The sequence below is a fragment of the Equus caballus genome, chromosome 8 (assembly GCF_041296265.1).
Source record: "Equus caballus isolate H_3958 breed thoroughbred chromosome 8, TB-T2T, whole genome shotgun sequence".
In the NCBI taxonomy this organism is placed as follows: Eukaryota; Metazoa; Chordata; class Mammalia; order Perissodactyla; family Equidae; genus Equus; species Equus caballus.
Genome location: NC_091691.1, coordinates 26,784,113 through 26,804,199, shown reverse-complemented (window position 1 = coordinate 26,804,199; position 20,087 = coordinate 26,784,113). Strand labels below are relative to the sequence as shown.

General features: G+C 47.9%; 1 protein-coding gene, 1 non-coding gene and 1 pseudogene across 2 annotated transcripts; 1 reads left to right on the top strand and 2 right to left on the bottom strand.

Annotated features, from left to right (window-relative positions):
* The first annotated feature begins 47 nt into the window (after positions 1 to 47).
* UBC (ubiquitin C) lies at positions 48 to 2,831 on the top strand. Its single transcript, XM_023647315.2, has 2 exons — positions 48 to 661; positions 1,386 to 2,831. Exon 2 carries the CDS (start codon positions 1,389 to 1,391, stop codon positions 2,760 to 2,762), a length of 1,374 nt encoding a protein of 457 aa, XP_023503083.2. The 5' UTR covers positions 48 to 661; positions 1,386 to 1,388; the 3' UTR covers positions 2,763 to 2,831.
* A 10,775-nt stretch (positions 2,832 to 13,606) lies between these two features.
* LOC100629555 (large ribosomal subunit protein uL11-like) lies at positions 13,607 to 17,063 on the bottom strand (annotated as a pseudogene).
* LOC111774869 (U6atac minor spliceosomal RNA) lies at positions 14,305 to 14,432 on the bottom strand. The gene has a single exon (XR_002810169.1). It is a non-coding gene; the product is annotated as a U6atac minor spliceosomal RNA (small nuclear RNA).
* Positions 17,064 to 20,087: the final 3,024 nt, after the last annotated feature.

The window sequence follows — 20,087 nt, the reverse complement described above, 5'->3', positions numbered from 1 at the left end:
CCCGGGGGGAGGGAGTTTGGGGAAGCACGAACACTGCCGTTACTTTCAATGTCACCCTGTCAAGGGTCCCTCAGGGTCGCGGGGGGCGCGCAGGGCGCGTGCGCGCGAGGGGAGCGGGACCCGACTCCGCCTGAGGCGCTCGGCCGGAGGCCTGTCCGCCAGGGGCGGGTCCCGTGCCCGGGAGACGCGGGGTCGTTAGGGTTGAGGGGAGGGGGCGCTGGGGCCGGGCTGCACGGAGAGCCCGCTCCGGCCGCCCGGGAGACTCCGCGCCGGGTTTTCGCGCCCGCCGCGGGCCGCTCCCCCGCCCCCGCCGTCGAACGCCGGCCACGCCGCGGACGCAGCGCGCCGAGAACGCGGTGATCCCTCCGCCCGGCCTCTCAGGACTGCGGCCCCCTCCCCACCAGACTCCGCTCCAGAGCCCCGGTCTTAACAGGGGAACACTTCAGGAGGGGGATTAGGGGATTCCGGGGGGCTGCGCTTCTCTACAGGCAGCAGGAAGGGCTGAGAAAAGTAGTCCCTTCTAGGCGTTTCTGCGGAGGGATCTTGCGGGGCGGGGCCACGGTTGCTATATAAGGGCGCGCCGGGTGTGGTGCAGCCAGTTTCGTCCAGGCCGGGAGTTCGTTGCTTCCTCTTCTCTGCGTGCGGCTGTCATCGCGATTTGGTGAGGGGAGGCCGCTGCGGTGGCCGGGGCTCTCGCGGCTGTCAGGCTGCTGGGCGGGCGGGAGGCACGGCGGCGCGCCGCGGGCGGGGAGGCTGCCGAGGAGCTTGTCGCCGGGGCCTGCGAGCGTGGCAGCCCGGGGGGGTGGGGGGAGGGTGACGAGCAAAATGGCGGTTGCTTCCGGCTCCGAAGCGGGCAGGGAGGTTGGCGAGAGACGGCCGCTCGCGGGCGCAAGGAGCCGCGGAGGCCGTGAGCGGGGGAGCGCGGCGGCGCGTGGGGACCCGCGGGCGGGCCCGCGTCCGGCGGCCTGACTGGCGCGCAGCCCGGGCTTTCGTAGCGCGGCGGTTCCGGAGGACCCGGCACCGCGGGGGGAGAGGGTGCGGCCCGTGACGTCACTCTCTGTGGGCTCATAGGGGGCGTCCGCTGGGGGGCCGCGGCTGTCCCGGGCCTGAGGGAGACGCTGCCGGGCCGACGGGGGACGCGGGTCCAGCGGCGCAGACGTGAGGCTTCGGCTCGTGGGTCAGGTTTCCTGCTCTCCGGGGGGCACCGGAAGCGGGCGCGGCTCGCTCGTCAGGCCGGTGCCGGTTGCTCCCGTGAGGTGGCTTAGGGGAGACGTCTGTGGTGGTCGTTTGAGTCACGTGACAGTTGGTCTGAGCGCGGGACCAGGTGGACGCGTGAGCCGCTTGCTCAGCGCCTGAGTTATTTCTTTATGTCTCTGTCCTGACAGACAATGCAGATCTTCGTGAAGACCCTGACGGGGAAGACCATCACCCTGGAGGTGGAGCCCAGCGACACCATCGAGAACGTCAAGGCCAAGATCCAGGACAAGGAGGGCATCCCCCCCGACCAGCAGAGGCTCATCTTCGCCGGGAAGCAGCTGGAGGATGGGCGCACCCTGTCTGACTACAACATCCAGAAGGAGTCCACTCTGCACCTGGTCCTGCGTCTCAGAGGTGGGATGCAGATTTTCGTGAAGACCCTGACGGGGAAGACCATCACCCTGGAGGTGGAGCCCAGCGACACCATCGAGAACGTCAAGGCCAAGATCCAGGACAAGGAGGGCATCCCCCCCGACCAGCAGAGGCTCATCTTCGCCGGGAAGCAGCTGGAGGATGGGCGCACCCTGTCTGACTACAACATCCAGAAGGAGTCCACTCTGCACCTGGTCCTGCGTCTCAGAGGTGGGATGCAGATTTTCGTGAAGACCCTGACGGGGAAGACCATCACCCTGGAGGTGGAGCCCAGCGACACCATCGAGAACGTCAAGGCCAAGATCCAGGACAAGGAGGGCATCCCCCCCGACCAGCAGAGGCTCATCTTCGCCGGGAAGCAGCTGGAGGATGGGCGCACCCTGTCTGACTACAACATCCAGAAGGAGTCCACTCTGCACCTGGTTCTGCGTCTCAGAGGTGGGATGCAGATTTTCGTGAAGACCCTGACCGGGAAGACGATCACCCTGGAGGTGGAGCCCAGCGACACCATCGAGAACGTCAAGGCCAAGATCCAGGACAAGGAGGGCATCCCCCCCGACCAGCAGAGGCTCATCTTCGCCGGGAAGCAGCTGGAGGATGGGCGCACCCTGTCTGACTACAACATCCAGAAGGAGTCCACTCTGCACCTGGTTCTGCGTCTCAGAGGTGGGATGCAGATTTTCGTGAAGACCCTGACGGGGAAGACCATCACCCTGGAGGTGGAGCCCAGCGACACCATCGAGAACGTCAAGGCCAAGATCCAGGATAAGGAGGGCATCCCCCCCGACCAGCAGAGGCTCATCTTCGCCGGGAAGCAGCTGGAGGATGGGCGCACCCTGTCTGACTACAACATCCAGAAGGAGTCCACTCTGCACCTGGTCCTGCGTCTCAGAGGTGGGATGCAGATTTTCGTGAAGACCCTGACGGGGAAGACCATCACCCTGGAGGTGGAGCCCAGCGACACCATCGAGAACGTCAAGGCCAAGATCCAGGACAAGGAGGGTATCCCCCCCGACCAGCAGAGGCTCATCTTCGCCGGGAAGCAGCTGGAGGATGGGCGCACCCTGTCTGACTACAACATCCAGAAAGAATCTACTCTGCACCTGGTCCTGCGCTTGAGGGGAGGTGTCTAAGGTCCCCCTTTTAAGCCTCTGACAAATTACATTGCACTTTTCTTTCAATAAAGTTGTTGCATTCCCAAATAGTGTGGGTTTTTTAATGTCATGTGAGGTTCTTTTTCGTTAGGGTGTGGTGCAAGGGATCATGGTTTCCAGTCTACCAAATGATTCTCTGGTAACCAAGAGTTAAGAAATACCAGTAAAAGATTGCCTTAATATAGAATTGTAGTGGGTGGGTACAAATAAAGACTAGGCAAATTAGAGGTTGCTTTTAGAATTTCCTGTATATACACATATATAGACATTTGAGGGCTACTGACATTAAAAATACTGAGTTTGGGGGTGGTTGTGAGGTACCTGAGCATGGGGAAGTTTCTGGAACACTAGCAGGAAGGAGATAAGAGGAGGGGTGATTGTGGTAGAAGGGAACTTACAGAAGTAGCTTTAATGTCTAGCTGTACTTAAATCCACGAGCTGCACAGAAGGTTGTCATCTGACAGACTTTAAAGAATATGGCGAGTATTGTATATTAAATAAAAATTACCTGGTAGGCATTATGCTAGTGTTTGGGCATTAGTGGTTATTTGAAATGTCATAATTACTGCTGAAGTAAGTTGTCAAGGTGATTCCTCGGTTTTCATGTGGCTACAGATAAAGGTTTGTATATAACTTCATTGGTGGTGGGTGGAGCATCTGGCCTTTGGTCTTAGTTTCCAGAAGTTTGTGGTGGTGGCATTTACCCACTCAGCTGGTGCTGATAAGGGATTATTTTTACGTCTTAACTAGAACCTAAGGTGGAGGTTGCAGGGAAGCTGGTCTAGTATAAGCAATTGGCCCTTGGTGATGGGCACCCCAGAAATCGGAGCCCCATCTAAGCGCTGGAAGGGATTGTCTTCTCCAGAGAGCACCATTCCCTCCACTGCTCCCTTGCACTCCCCCAGTTTTGGGGTATCCATGCATAACCTCTGATGTAGAAGGAAATTTTGTGTTGTCACTGCCAGTTGTAAAATGGCCAGAACCAGGTTTAAGTCCTAGGTTCAGGGATCACAACTAGAAAATTGAGGCCATTTGAGAAATCCATAAATCTTAGGCAAGTCTGTTAGTTTCTGTGGTTTTTCACAATAGGCTGGTAGAAGCATGTGTAACACAGTTTGCTGAATTTCCATCCCTTGCCCGTACAAGATAACATAGGTCAGGAAGCAACATTACAAGAACCCCAGGAACTTCACCAGCAGCTGTAACCAGTTACCAGTTACGATGCTAGGAGTTTTTGTGCAAGTGATTTTGGTGCTTGTTAGAAATGAGTGGTCGTAGTACAGGGAAAACATCTTAATAGCATCTTGAAAATGACCGCTCTGCAGGACAGGTGGTGTAAGGTTCTTAGTCAGTGTTAATGTATTACAGGCAACTACTAAGTATTAATTCCCACTCACACAGTAGCATACTGGTTTGTAGTCTGTCCTGCACCTTGTTTTTTGTATTATATATCATGGTTTTGGCAGAGTTCTAACATCTTTTCATTTTGTATAAAGGAAAAACACCTTTTGTGTAATTTTCTCAAGGACAAACCACCCGGGCAACACAATCCCTAGTGAACTTTTACAGTACCCTCCACCCAATAAACGGCATGTCAGAAGCCGTAGTGATCCAGTGATGGATGAGAAGGTTTTCTGCCATCAGGGGATCCTTAGTCTAAGAGCAGACTTGCTGGACTTGTTCAGTTTCATTGAAAGATTGTTAAATCTTAAAGCCCCCCAAAGTTTGGTTTCACATTTGAATGAATACTATGTAAGAACTCACAGACATGTGGTTCTGTCTCTTGAACAAACCAGAAAAGATATGCATGGCTTGTGTTAAGCTCATGTTCCTTTTTATGTTTTGTCTGAAAGCACAACAAAGTCTTCACTAAAAACAGGATCTCCTGCAAGTTATGAGTATGGCCCTAATAGAGGTAGAATGTTGAGAGATCGGCAAGGGCCCTTCAATGAAGCCGGTCAGCCACCTTAGCGTGCGGTGCTGGTTTCTGCCGGCAGAGGGAGCTCCGGGCACAGACTTCGGTGGAGGCCTGCAGCCTGCAGTGCTCCCAGGCGGTTGCGGTTGACCAGGCAGTTGATGTACTCACCAGCAAGGGTTACTTTACTCTCATTTTTCTCCTTCTACCGGTGCTGCAGCCACCTCCGTTTCTACCCCAGCTCGAATTACTCCATAATATCTAATATAGCTGTTACTCAGACCCTCTTTCTTACTGAATCTCACCAGCCCTCACCGCTCAAATGCCCTCCTGCCCGCTTCCCCTGTCCGCTGGCCACTTTCTTTTCCCCACCTGCTCCCTGCCATTTTGCACCTCTTTCCTTCGAGCTACTCCGTCTTTCTGAAATACCACCCCTCCCACCTCGACAAATCCAATCCTGCCCGATGTCAAGCCCTGATTTAAAGAATGCCCAAAGCCTGCCTTGACTGTCCCAGCTGGACAGTGGCTGTCTTCCCTGAAATCGCGTAGCTCTTTCTATTTTGTGTTGAAGCTCTTCACTCAAATGAGGGAGCTCTGCTCCTGTGTGTTTCCCCAGCACAGTGGCGTCTTTATTAAGTATGAGATGTAGTGTTTCATGGGCTCTTCATTAGTCCTTCCCCAGACAAGATGGCTGTAGAAATCCTGAAATGATTCCTGTGGGGCTTCCTAATTTGCTTGAAAAGAAAACTAGGCACAGAGCTAGATAGAAGACAGAAGGCAAATGTTTTCTACCTTGAAACGTATATTGCACAGATCTGAACAATTAGTAAAATGATGGGGTTGTATGATCAGAGGCTTTCAACGAGTAATAAAGGATGCTTTTAAGAGTAGTAAATCAATGAATAATAGTAGTCAGTGGTTTGTGTCAAGCCCTGTCTCTACCACCAGAAAAAGTTGATTTCTGTCTTGCAGAGTGGTCAAGAATATAGGCGTCTTTGTTTCCTTTTTTAAGCCATTCTGCTTTTTGACTGGCTTTTGCGACAGCATTAGTTTTTTACCAGGCAGAAGAGAAGCCTTGGGCTGTAACCAGAGGTGAGATGGCTGAAATCTCAGTGGTCCTCCAACTAGAATTAGACTGAACAACAGTGTGTGAGTTAGGAGTGCTTTTGGCTACAGGACACAGAAAGATCCAAATCACAGAGGATCAAACAAGGGGGTGTTCATCTTCTCATAACAAGCAGTCTGGATGTAAACCCCAAGCATTTGCTTTGTTGTGATTCTCTTGTTCTTTCCCTCATAGTTGCAAAATTGTTGTCACAGCTCCAGATATCACATCTGTATTCAAAGCAGGGAGAAGTGCGGAGCAGTGGGGTCAGCCACGTCAGGTTTTTTTAATGAAGAAAATACAGGCTTTCACTGACTTACCCTCAGGTCTCGTTGATCAGAACTGGTCAAGGGGCCAGAATGGTTTAAAATACAGGGTTTCTCAAACTCAGCACTATTGACCTTTTAGCCTGGATAACTCTTTATTGTGGGAGCTGTCCTGTGCACTGCAGGATGTTTAGCAGCATTTCTGGCCTCTGTCCACTGGGTGCCAGTAGCCCTCAGTGGTGACAACTAAAAATATTTCCAGATGTTTCTGAAGTCCCCTGGGAGGCAAAAATCATCCCCCCTTGAGAACCGCTGGTTTAGACCAGTCATGATCCATTGCTTGAGGCTGGCTGTATTTCCACCTTGAAAAAAAAATCAGAATTAGTAAAGCAAAAAGACGGTCATGGGTCTAGGGGTGGGCAGCTAAAAGCAGCGATAATGAAATCTAAGGGCACTCTTATTTTTTGTCGTCTTGGTAAAACTCAGTGTTACACATCATTAGACCAGTGGTTCTTAGGACGCAGTGTAGAAGAGGACACCATGGGGACTTGTTAAAAATGCAGTGCCTCAGCCCCCTCCCGGAGGCCCAGATTCAGCAGGGCTGGGGTAGTGCCAGGATCTGCATTTTTTTTTAATTGAGGTCATAATAGTTTATAACATTGTGAAGTTTCAATTGTACATTATTATTTGTCCATTACCATGCATATGTGCCCCTTTCACCCTTGTTCCTGCTCCCCACCCCCTTCTCCTCTGGTAACCACTAGTCTGTTCTCTTGTCATGTGTTTGTTTATCTCCCACATGAGTGAAATCGTACAATGTTTGTCTTTGTCTGGCTTATTTCGTTTAACATAGTACCCTCACGGTCCATCCATGTTGTTGCGAATGGGACGATTTTGTCTTTTTTTATGGCTGAGTAGTATTCCATTGTGTGTATATAGCACATCTTCCTTGTCCAGTCGTAACTGATGGGCACTTGGGTTGCTTCCACGTCTTGGCTATTGTGAATAATGCTGCAGTGAACATAGGGGTGCATAAGTCTCTTTGGATTGTTGATTTCAAGCTCTTTGGATAAATATCCAGTAGTGGGATAGCTGGGTCATATGGTATTTTTATTTTCAATTTTTTGAGAAATCTCCATACTGTTTTCCCTAGTGGCTGCACCAGTTTGCATTCGCAGCAGCACTGTATGAGGGTTCCCTTTTCTCCACATCCTCTCCAACATTTATTTTTAGTTTTGGTGATTATAGCCGTTCTAACAGGTGTAAGATGATATCTCATTGTAGTTTTGATTTGCATTTCCCTGATGATTAGTGATGCTGAACATCTTTTCATGTGCCTGTTGGCCATCTGTATATCTTCTTTGGAGAAATGTCCGTTCATGTCCTCTGCCCATTTTTTGATTGGGTTGTTTGTTTTTTTGTTGTTCAGTTGTGTAAGTCTTTTTTTTTTTTTTTTTTTTTTTAGTGAAAGCCCGATTCCTCAATCATTTATAGAAATCTCAGATAGAGCTTTTGTTTTTTTGTTTTGTTTTTAAGATTGGCACCTGGGCTAACAACTGTTGCCAATCTTTTTTTTTTTTTCTGCTTTATCTCCCCAAACCACCCCCTGTACACAGTTGTACATCTTAGTTGCAGGTCCTTCTAGTTGTGGGATGTGGGACGCCGCCTCAACGTGGCCTGACGAGTGCTGCCATGTCCGCGCCCAGGATCCGAACCCTGGGCTGCCACAGCGGAGCACGCGAACTTAACCACTCGGCCACGGAGCCGGCCCCTGTAAGTCTTTATATATATAAAAATATAATAATATATATGTATAATTTGAAAAGATCCTTTTCAGACCCGTGTCAAAGAGTGTACTGCCTATATTTTCTTCTAGGAGTTTTATGGTTACAGGTCTTACCTTCAAATCTTTGATCCATTTTGAGTTAATTTTTGTGTATGGAGAAGGATAATGCTCTACTTTCTTTCTTTTTGTTTTTTATCCCCCAAATACACAGTTGTGTATTCTAGTTGTGGGTCCTTCTAGTTGTGGCATGTGGGACGCCACCTCAGCATGGCCTGATGAGCGGTGCTATGTCCACGCCTAGGATCTGAACCAGTGAAACCTTGGGCTGCTGAAGCGTAACCACTCGGCCACGGGGCCGGCCCCCAATGGTCTACTTTCATTCTTTTGCATGTGGCTGTCCAGTTTTCCCAACACCATTTATTAAAGAGAGTTTCCTTTCTCCACTGTATGTTCTCAGCTCCTTTGTTGAAGATTAGCTGTCCATAGATGTGTGGTTTTATTTCTGGGCTTTTAGTTCTGTTCCATTGATCTGTGTGTCTGTTTTTGTACCAGTACCATGCTGTTTTGATCACTGTGGCTTTGTAGTATATTTCGAAGTCAGGGATTGTGATGCCTCCAGCTTTGTTCTTTTTTCTCAGGATTGCTTTAGCCATTCAAGGTCTTTTGTTGCCCCATATGAATTTTAGGATTCTTTGTTCTATTTCTGTGAAAAATGTCTTTGGGATTCTGATTGGTATTGCATTGAATCTGTAGCTTGCTTTGGGTAGTATGGACATTTTAACTATGTTTATTCTTCCAATCCATGTGATGGAATATCTCTCTATTTCTTTATGTCATCATCGATTTCTTCCAATAATGTCTTATAGTTTTCATTGTATAGGTCTTTGACCTCCTTGGTTAAATTTATTCCTAGATATTTTATTCTTTTTGTTGTGATTGTAAATGGGATTGCATTCTTGAGTTCTCTTTCTGTAAGTTCATTATTAAAGTATAAAAATGCAACTGGTTTTTGTAAGTTGACTTTGTATCCTGCAACTTTGCTGTAGTTGTTGATTATTTCTAAAAATTTCCCAATAGATTCTTTAGGCTTTTCTATGTATAAAATCATGTCTGCAAGCAGTGAGAGTTTCACTTCTTCCCTGCCTGTTTGGATTCCTTTTATTTCTTTTTCTTGCCTAGTTGCTTTGGCCCAAAACCTCCAGTACTATGTTGAATAAGAGTGGCATGAGTGGGCACCCTTGTCTTGTTCCTGTTCTCAGAGAGATGGCGTTCCTTTTTCCCTGTTGGGTATGATGTTGGTTGTGGGCTGGTCATGTATGGCCTTTATTCGGGATCTGCATTTTTAATCAACCGCCTGGGGATTCTGGATGTTGTTGAAGAAACACTGCCTCACATGGTTCTTGTGTGTTGGAGGCCAACTCGTCCCCCTTTTCAGTGGTGTCACCCCTAAAATGCTGCTTCCTCACTGGGATGCTTTTCCAAGAAATGGGCCAAATCACTCCCTTTGTGGTGCGGGATAATCCGGGTCTGTGTGCCCTCGTATGCATGGGACTCTCCTCTGGAAGCACACTGTTGGCCAGCTGATGCCGGCAAAACAGAAACACCAAACAATTAATTAATTTGCAATCTGAAAATCCAGAAAAAAGTTATTTGCATTTTGGGATGCATATAAATACATCTGTTTTCTCAACTTTTCCCACCTATTTTTCATTTTAAAAATTCTCAGATATACCAAAATGTTGAAAGAATAATGTAACAGTATAGTGAACCCTACCCCTAGATTCCATAATTAACATTTTGCCGTATTTGCTTCATCTGTCTGCCTAGCTGAATCATTTGAAAGTAAATTGAAAACATCATATTTTTTTTAATTGAGTTAATGATAGGTTACAATCTTGTGAAATTTCAGTTGTACATTAATGTTTGTCATTCGTGTTGTAGGTGCACCACTTCACCCTGTGTGCCCACCCCCCACCCCACCTTTCCCCTGGTATCCACGAAACTGTTCTTAGTCCATAATTTTAAATTCCTCATATGAGTGGAGTCATACACAGATTATCCTTCTCTAGCTGGCTTATTTCACTTAACATAATTCCCTCAAGGTCCATCCATGTTATTGCAAATGGAATGATTTTGTTCTGTTTTGCAGCTGAGTAGTATTCCATTGTATATATGTACCACATCTTCTTTATCCATTCGTCTGTTGATGGGCACTTAGGTTGCTTCCACGTCTTGGCTATTGTAAACAGTGCTGCAATAAACATTGGGGTGCACAGGACTTTTGGGATTGCTGACTTCAGGCTCTTTGGATAAATACCCAGTAGTGGGATGGCTGGATCGTTTGGTAGTTCTATTTTTAATTTTTTGAGGAACCTCCATACTGTTTTCCATAGTGGCTGCACCAGTTTGCATTCCCACCAGCAGTGTATGAGGGTTCCTTTTTCTCCACAACCTCTCCAACATTTGTTACTATTAGTTTTAGATATTTTTGTCATTCTAACGGGTGTAAGGTGATATCTCAGTGTAGTTTTGATTTGCATTTCCCTGATGATCAGCGATGAGGAGCATCTTTTCATGTGCCTATTGGCCATCAGTATATCTTCTTTGGAGAAATGTCTGTTCATGTCTCCAGGCCATTTTTTGATTGGGTTGTTTGATGTTTTGTGGTTGAGTTGCGAGAGTTCTTTATATATTATGTATATTAAGCCTTTGTCAGATATATGACTTGCAAATATTTTTTCCCAGTTAGTGGGTTGTTTTTTTGTTTCAATCCTGTTTTCATTTGCCTTGAAGAAGCTCTTTAATCTGATGAAGTCCCATTTGTTTATTCTTTCTATTGTTTCCCTTCTCTGAGAAGGCATGGTGTCTGAAAAGATCCTTTTAATACTGATGTCAAAGAGTGTACTGCCTACATTTTCTTCCAGAAACCTTATGGTTTCAGGTCTCACCTTTAGGTCTTTGATCCATTTTGAGTTTATTTTGGTGAATGGTGAAAAAGAATGGTCAATTTTCATTCTTTTACATGTGGCTTTCCAGTTTTCCCAGCACCATTTGTTGAAAAGACTTTCTTTTCTCCATTGTATGCCCTCAGCTCCTTTGTCGAAGATAAGCTGTCCATAGATGTGTGGTTTTATTTCTATGCTTTCGATTCTGTTCCATTGATCTGTGCACCTGTTTTTGTACCAGTACCATGCTGTTTTGATTACTGTAGCTTTGTAGTATGTTTTGAAGTCAGGGATTGTGATGCCTCCCGTTTTGTTCTTTTTTCTCAGGATTGCTTTAGAAATTCGGGGTCTTTTGTTGCCTCATATGAATTTTCGGATTCTTTGTTCTAATTCTGTAAAGAATGTCATTGGGATTCTGATTGGGATGGCGTTGAATCTGTAGATTGCTTCAGGTAGAACGGACATTTTAACTATGTTTATTCTTCCATTCCATGTACATGGAATGTCTTTCCATCTCCTTATGTCGTCATCCAATTCTCTCAGAAAGGCCTTGTAATTTTCATTATATAGGTCCTTCACTTCCTTAGTTAAATTTACCCCAAGGTATTTTATTCTTTTTGTTGTGATTGTGAATGGTGTTGTGTTCTTGAGTTCTTTTTCTGTTAGTTCGTTATTGGAGTATAGAAATGCTACTGATTTATGCAAATTGATTTTGTACCCTGCAACTTTGCTGTAGTTGTTGATTACTTCTAAGAGTTTTCCAATGGATTCTTTGGGGTTTTCTATATATAAGATCATGTCGTCTGCAAACAGCGAGAGTTTCACTTCTTCCCTCCCTATTTGGATTCCTTTTATTCCTTTTTCTTGCCTGATTGCTCTGGCCAGGACCTCCAGTACTGTGTTAAATAAGAGTGGTGATAGAGGGCATCCTCGTCTCGTTCCCGTTTTCAGGGGGATGGGGTTCAGTTTTTGCCCATGGAGTATGATGTTGGCTATGGGTTTGTCATATGTGGCCTTTATTATGTTGAGGTAGTTTCCTTCTATGCCCATTTTGTTCAGAGTTTTTATCATAAATGGCTGTTGGATCTTGTCAAATGCCTTCTCTGCATCTATTGAGATGATCATGTGGTGTTTATTCCTCAGTTTGTTGATGTGGTGTATCACGTTGATTGATTTGCGGATGTTGAACCATCCCTGTGTCCCTGGTATGAATCCCACCTGATCATGATGTACGATCCTTTTGATGAATTGCTGAATTCTGGTTGCCAAAATTTTGTTTAGAATTTTTGCATCTATGTTCATCAGTGATATTGGCCTGTAGTTCTCTTTTTTCATGGTGTCCTTGTCAGGTTTTGGTATCAGTGTGATGTTGGCCTCATAGAATGTGTTAGGAAGTGTTCCATCTTCCCTAATTTTTTGGAATAGCTTGAAAAGGATAGGTATTAAATCCTCTCTGAAAGTTTGGTAGAATTCCCCAGGAAAGCCATCTGGTCCTGGGGTTTTATTCTTTGGGATGTTTTTGATTGCTGTTTCAATCTCTTTCCTTGTGATTGGTCTGTTCAAATTGTCTGCCTCTTCTTGAGTGAGCTTTGGGAGATTGTAGGAGTCCAGGAATTTATCCGTTTCCTCTAGGTTATCCATTCTGTTGGCATATAGTTTTTCGTAGTATTCTCTTATAATCCGTTGTATTTCTGCAGAGTCTGTTGTTATTTCTCCTCTTTTATTTCTGATTTTGTTCATTTGAGCTTTCTCCCTTTTTTTCTTTGTAAGTCTGGCTAGGGGTTTGTCAATTTTATTTATCTTCTCAAAAAACCAGCTCTTTGTTTCATTGATCCTTTCTACTGCCTTTTTCATTTCAATAGTATTTATTTCTGCTCTGATTTTTATTATTTCTCTCCTTCTGCTGACTTTGGGCTTTATTTGTTCTTTTTTCTCTAGTTCAGTTAGGTGTAGTTTAAGATTGCTTATTTGGGATTTTTCTTGTTTGTTAAGATGTGCCTGTATTGCGATGAATTTTCCTCTTAATACAGCTTTTGCTGTATCCCATATGAGTTGGTATGTCATGCTATCATTTTCATTTGTTTCCAGGTATTTTTTGATTTCTTCTTTAATTTCTTCAAAGATCCATTGCTTGTTCAGTAGTGTGTTGTTTAGTCTCCACATCTTTGTGCCTTTCTCAGCTTTTTTTCTTGTAATTAATTTCTAGCCTTATAGCACTATGATCGGAGAAGATGCTTGTAAAAAACATCAAATATACTTTTTAAATATCTAGTTTCTTTTCTTTTTCAAACATTTTATTTTTCCTTTTTCTCCCCAAAGCCCCCCCGGTACATAGTTGTGTATTTAGTTGTGGGTCTTTCTAGTTGTGGCATTTGGGACGCTGCCTCAGCATGGCTTGATGAGCGGTGCCATGTCCGTGCCCAGGATCCAAACCGGCGAAACCCTGGGCCGCCACAGCGGAATGCACGAACGTAACCACTCGGCCACAGGGCTGGCCCTGAAAACATCATATTTTTATCCCTAAATCCTGATTCTTCAGCTTGTCTCTCCTAAGAAGGGCATTCCCTTACATAACCATGATACTATTATCATCTAATAAAATGAATACTATAAATTTTATCTGTGATCCAATCTACATTCACATTTTCTTGATCATCCCAGAATGTCTGTATAGCTGATTTATTTTTTGAACCAGGAGCCAATAAAAATCCGTGCTTTGCATTGGTTATCGTACCTCCTTCATCTCTCTCTCTCTCTTTTTTGGTTGTCGAATGATCCTTTATTGAAACGTTTTCCTTTCTAGTTTTTAGGTGGCTGTGCATTCCACTGCACCAGGGTTGATGTCGTCTAAGATGTCGTGATGGTGGCAGCATCAACATTACAGTCCACAGACTGGGCAGTCCCCAGACCTCTTAACGGTTCCAGAGAGTTCTCTGGCCAAAGACTGGTGCTGCATCTGTTGGCCAATGTTGACAATCTCATCAAAGGTGACACTTGCCCTGTGCTTGATGCTTTTCTACTTCTTTCTGTCTCCTGGCATTCCTCGAGGACTTCGATGATCAGGGCAGAGGCGGAAGCTACCCCCTCAGTCTGGGCCTGTCTGTTCTGAATGGTCAGTTTCGCTGCTGTCCTCAGACCCAGGCACCAGTTGCTTTGGCGATGTCATCACCAAACTTTTTGGGAGACAGACGCAGAGGGCTGATCTTGGGGGATGTGGCAGCAGCTTTCCCACCAGTGCACCTCAAGTACACAACTTTGAAAAACCATGGCGAGGGGCTGGCCCTGTGGCCGAGTGGTTAAGTTCACGCGCTCCGCTGCAGGCGGCCGAGTGTGTCATTGGTTTGAATCCTGGGCGCGGACATGGCACTGCTCATCAAACCACGCTGAGGCGGCATCCCACATGCCACAACTAGAAGGACCCACAACGAAGAATATACAACTATGTACCGGGGGGCTTTGGGGAGAAAAAGGAAAAAAAAAAATCTTAAAAAAAAACAAAAAAGAAAAAAAAAATGAAAAACCATGGCGAGGTGGCCATGCCAGAAGCCTTGACGGTGCGTGTGTTGTCAGGCCTGAGGGCCTCGAACACCCTTGTCCGGGGCAGTGCTAACCTCTCTCCTTTTACACAACTCTCCTCGGTCTCCTAATCTGGAACAATCTCCTGCCTTTTTTATCTCCTAAGGCATTGACTTTGAAGAATCAAGCTAGCTGACTTAAGAAATGTCCCCTATTCTGGATTCATCGGATTGTTTCCTTATGAAAGTGTGCCATTTTGAAAAATATATAGTAGAACGCATTTATCTGCCAATTTGCGCTGCCGTCTCCACCCGTCCCTCCGTCGTCTTTCCAGCTCAGCTGATGGCTCCAGCATGTCTTCGTGTCCAGCTGGGCCTTCACCTCTCTCTTCTCCTCCCTCCTGCGCAGCCCGTCCACTCAGCCTCGAAAACATAGCCAGACTCTGGCAGCCCTGCCTCCCTGCCGATGCCCTGGTCCAAGCCACCGATTTCTCTATCGGAACCCCCAAGCTGGGCTCTCTGCTCTCACGTGGGCCTGGACACTCCACTCCTCTCAGTCTGGGTGCAGATTTCTAGAGAGATGATGACTTGAGCCCGTGTCCCTCGTTCCTCACTTCCGACTCTCTCTTTGGGCAAAAACAACAACCAGGAAAGGAAGACACATGGGGTTGAACGACAGGAGGAAGGGGATGAGCCTTGGGACCCCCAGAAGGTGACAGTGTGCCTCACCGGCCGTCGTGTCTGAGTCTTCCTGCTTGCTGGGTTGCCAGTCCCAGTCAGCTGTTGAAAATGAGAAGGGTTCTCCTCCCCCAGCTTAACATTCCGCCAAGACCACCCGCCACGCTGCTTAGAGCACGCTCCCAGCTCCTGGCCCTGGGCAGCCAGCTCGGCACGGCCCTTCTGCCCACCGCTCGCTCGCCCTCAATCACTCGGTTTTCTTTCTGGCTCCTGAGCAGGCTGAGCCTTTTTCTGCCTCAGGGCCTTTGCAGTCTCCTCTGCCTGGAATGTTCCCCCCCCGCCCTCCCATCCCCGATCTTCTCACCAGAGGCCCCTTCTCCTCCTGCAGGTCTCAACTGGAACCTCCCTTCCCTGACCACCATTTTAAACTAGTCCACTTGCCCCCAACTACTCGCTCTCTCATTCCGTGATCCACGTCTATATCCTTCGCAGCACTCCCTTATCTGGCGCTCCAGTATCTGGAACTCTCTGACTGGTTGTGTGTGCGCACCCCACGAGAATACTGATACCCACCCAGGCTGAGCACTCACACTGCACCCCGCGCGGTTCTGAGCATGCGCTTTAGCTTCTAGCTTCACAACAGCCCTGGGAGGAAGGCACGATGCTCTCTCAGATTTCACTGGTGTGGAAACTGAGGCACAGAGAGGTAATGTGGGGTCACCAGGGAGTCTGGCTCCAGCTCCGAGTTCTTGACCGTGACACTCTCAGAACCTGCATTTAAGCACCGCAAAGATTAGGGCTTTTTCTGTTACTTTCTCTGCTCCGATGGCAGCTTTCGGCACTGAGGACCCAAACGGCCTGAATCGGGCTCCAATCCCAAGAAACAGCATTTCATCTTCTTGCTGGGACGGGCGGCGGAGCCATTTCAGCAAGCCAAGGGCCTCAGGAACAGTTCACCAGGTCGCACGTTTGGGAGTGGCAGAGTCAACGGCTTCAGGGAGCTCTCGGGAATAGGTTGCTGGTGTGGAAAAACCAAAGCCGAGGCCAGGCTGCTGCAGGTTCGTGGCTGACTCTAAGAAGCTAACCATGTGTGGCTATTTAAACATAGATTAGGGGCGGGCCTGGTGGCGCAGGGGTTAAGTGCGCACATTCTGCTACTTTGTGGCCCGGGGTTTGCGGGTTCGGATCCCAGGTGCGGACATAGCACCGCTTGTCAAGCCATGCTGTGGTAGGCATCCCACATAGAAAGTGGAGGAAGATGGGCACAGATGTTAGCTCTGGGCCAGTCTTCCTCAGCAAAAAGAAAAAGGAGGATTGGCAGCAGATGTTGGCTCAGGGCTAATCTTCCTCAAAAAAATAAATAAAAATAAAAAATAAATGTAAATTAATTAAAATGAAATAGAATGTGTTCCTCAATTGCACTAGCTACCTTTCCACTCTCAGTAGAAGCATAAGGCTAGGGGCTGCCCTACTTGACAGCACAGATCTAGAACATTCTCAGATCTAGAACATTCTCATCATGCCGGAAAGTTCTGTTGGACAGTGCCAGTGTAGATGGACCGTGATTTCGCTTTCCTGGAGGTGAATCACAAAGGTCACGGCGGGGTATTTATCCAAATTATTCATAGGACATTGCCCGGCAGTGGGCTTCTTCCAGCCATGGACAAGGATCTTCTTCTGGAGAACTGTGTCCCCACTGACCTGGCATTTGTCTGAAATTCCGTATTTCCAAGAACTCCCTTGCAATGGGGTACCTGAGTTAATGTTTACACCAAAAATGTTAGGGGCCTTCCAGAACCTTGACAGGACTGTTGAATTCGAGAAAACACTCTGCAGACCTCTGCTGGGACACATTGCTGCAGCCCGAGGAGGCGGGGAGGAAGCAGAGACGGGAAGGAGCTGGCCAGCTTCCTGCCTGGCTTTCAGATGGGCTGGGGTGCTCACACACTGCCTTTGGGGCTACGAGCTGCCCCGCCGGCCGCCACCTGATCTCTGTAACACACTGTCTAAATTGCCTCCTGATGGCGGGTCGTGATCGCGAGTGGCGAAGGCCTCCGTCCAGCACGGCATGTTGTCCTTCACTGCTTGTTCATTGTCAAGCTGTGTAGATGAGGTCCGGGGGCAGATCTGTGAGTTTAGGGACAAAGAAGAACAAATCCTTTTGGCCAGGGGGTGAGGGTGGGAAGCAAGTCCCGAATGCTTATTTATGAAGCACGGGTTGTTTCCTTGTTTCCAAGGCAGCCACGGCTTCGCGGAGCTGATGGAGCGCATCCTTCTTGTCAGAACTGAAACAACTACTTTTAGAAAGGCATGCGTGTGCGTGTGAAAAATTAAAAATGGAAGACAGTAAACAGGGCGTTTTTCTCTTGCGTCCCTGTCTGTGGCCCTCTGTTCCCTCTGACTTAGTCTGTTCGGGCAGCTGGAGCAAAGCACCACCCACTGGGGGCTTCCACAGCAGACATTTGCTCCTCACAATTCTGGAGGCTGAAGTCCCACGTCAAGATGTCAGCAGACCTGGGCGCTGGTGCGAGCCGCCTTCCTGGTCCCTGGACGGCTGTGTGCTCTGTGTCCTCGTGGTGGAAGCAGCCAAGCTGCTCTCTGGGGTCTTTCTCATCAGCTCACTAATCCCAGGGTGAGGGCTCCACCCTTACGGCCTAATCTCCTCCTGGAGGCCCTCCTCCCGTTCCATCACATCGAGGGGAGGTTTCAGCACAGGAATTGCGGGTGGAAAAGGAGTTCAGACCGTATCAGTTCCCCTCCCACATGGGTACCAGTTTCTTGTGTGCCCTGGAAATTCCATGTATTTGCAAGGCTGTTTACATTCCCTTTTCCCTACGTAAATGAAAGCATATCATGTACACTCTTTATAACTTGCTTTTTTTGCTTAGGAATATAGTTTGAGAAGAACTTTTTTATTAGTATATGTAGATCTGTCCCATTCTTGTTCCCAGGTACAAAATATTGTGTTGTGTCAGACCAGCGCCCTGTGCAGCGGTTAAATTCACATGTTTCGCTATGGCGGCCTGGGGTTCTCTGGTTCGGATCCCGGGTGCGGACATGGCATCACTTGTCAAGCCATGCTGTGGCAGGCACCCCATGTATAAAGTAGAGGAAGATGGGCATGGATGTTAGCTCAGGGTCAGTCTTCCTCAGCAAAAAGAGGAGGATTGGCATTAGTTAGCTCAAGGCTAATCTTCCTCAAAAAAAAAAAAATTCTATTGTGTAGATTTGTACTAACAGTGCAGCCACTAATCACATGTGGCTGTTTAAATTTAAATTAAGTAAAATTTAATAAAATTCGTTTCTCAATTGCTAGCCATATTTCAAGTGCTCAGTAGAAGGGTTTGACTGAAGCTAACACACAGAACAGATGGTGCTGGTGCGGATGGGCCGTAACTTAGTAAGGCAATCCCCTACTGCTGGATATTCACCTTGCTTCCAATATTTTGCTACTATAATCAGTGCAACAAAGGCTACTGTTGCACCTAGATCTTTGCCCGTGTGCGTGTGTGTCTGAAAGATAAACTTCTCAGGGGAACTCGCTGGGTCAAAGGGCATATGCATTTTCAATGTACACACCCTTTGCCAAATCCCCCTCCACAGAGGTTATACAAATTTACCCTGCTGCCAGCCGGAGTCCACACCGCCGGCCTCCCGCCCCTGGGCCGGCACAGGGGGCTTCTCAGACTTTGATCTCTGCCCGTCCCCTAGGTGAACAACGGTATCTCATATAGTTTTAGCCTAAAAGTTATTTTACGTTTCCCCCTAACACGATAAGGACCTCATTCATTATTCCCCTTGACAAAGTCACTTTCAACGTGAAAAACATTTCTCGGAGCTTTTTTGTGTCTCACTTGGAGACTTTGTCCTCCGGGAGGGCGTCTCATGTTTGTATTGATTGCCTCATCCATCACGGCTGTTGAACTGTGCGCTGCTAATGATTAGCTATGGTGGGTGCAGAGGAACAGGTGAAACTGGACGTGGAGGGCTCAGCGCGGTGCCCGGCAGTGAGGGTGCCCGGCTGTCACTTCTGAAAGAACGTGTGATGTTTTCCACGGGAGGCTTAGCTACCAGGTGCGGCTTGTTCGCTGGCCTGAACAAGCAAGGGCTGTTCCCTGGCCTCAGCCTCAGTGACTGGGTCACTGATTTGCTCTTGGAATCCAAAATTCATGCAGCCGCAGGCACACTGGACTGTTGACGTAGGTCCGCAGCGGCGCTATCCCAACAGCCGAAAGGTGGGAACACCCCAAACGTCCACCGATGGCCGAATGGATAAATAAAATGTGGTCCATCCATACAAAGGAGGAGTATTCAGCCATGAAAAGGAAGGGAATTCTGACACACGCTGCAACATGGACGAATCTTGAGGCCATTACGCTGAGTGAAATAAGCCAGTCACAGAAGGACAAATGCTGTGTGATTCCAGTCATGTGAGGGACCAGGAGGAGTCAAACTCATGGCGACAGAGAGAGGAAGGGGGGTTGCCAGGGGCTGGGACGGTCAGTGGGAAGTTGTTGCTGAAGGGGGACAGAGTGTCAGTTGGGAAAATGGAAGAGTTCCGGACACGGATGGTGGGGAGGGTTGCAAACAATGTCAGTGTACTTAACGCCCCTGAACTAAACACTCGGAAAACGGTTAAAATGGTAAAATATATATATATGTATATAGTGGCAAGACATAGAAAAGTGGTTAGGAAATAGGCAGAGAAACAGAAAATAGTCCTGGAGGCTCCCACGTGGGAGACTGTTAAATGTCGCCCAGAAGATGCACCATCTGCTCATCACCCGGCGCGCGGGTTTCACCACATGCTCTGGGGGGGGCGGGGGGGACGGTGTCTCAGGGCGGAGGGGGCCCCCAGGGAGGAGTTGGCGACCTCAGCGGGGAGGCTGGGACTCGGCTGGACTGTTCGAGGCACAGGGAGTGCCTGGCACCCCGTTCTCGCCGAGGCCGCCCCCAACGGCAGCCGCCACAAGAGGGCGCGATGAGGGGCTCAGCGTGCAGAGAGGCCTTTCCCTTCCTTCCTCCTCTGCGCCCCTGTCCCTCCCTCCCTCCCTTCCTCCATTTCCTCCTTCCTTCTTGTTTTTCGTTTTTTTT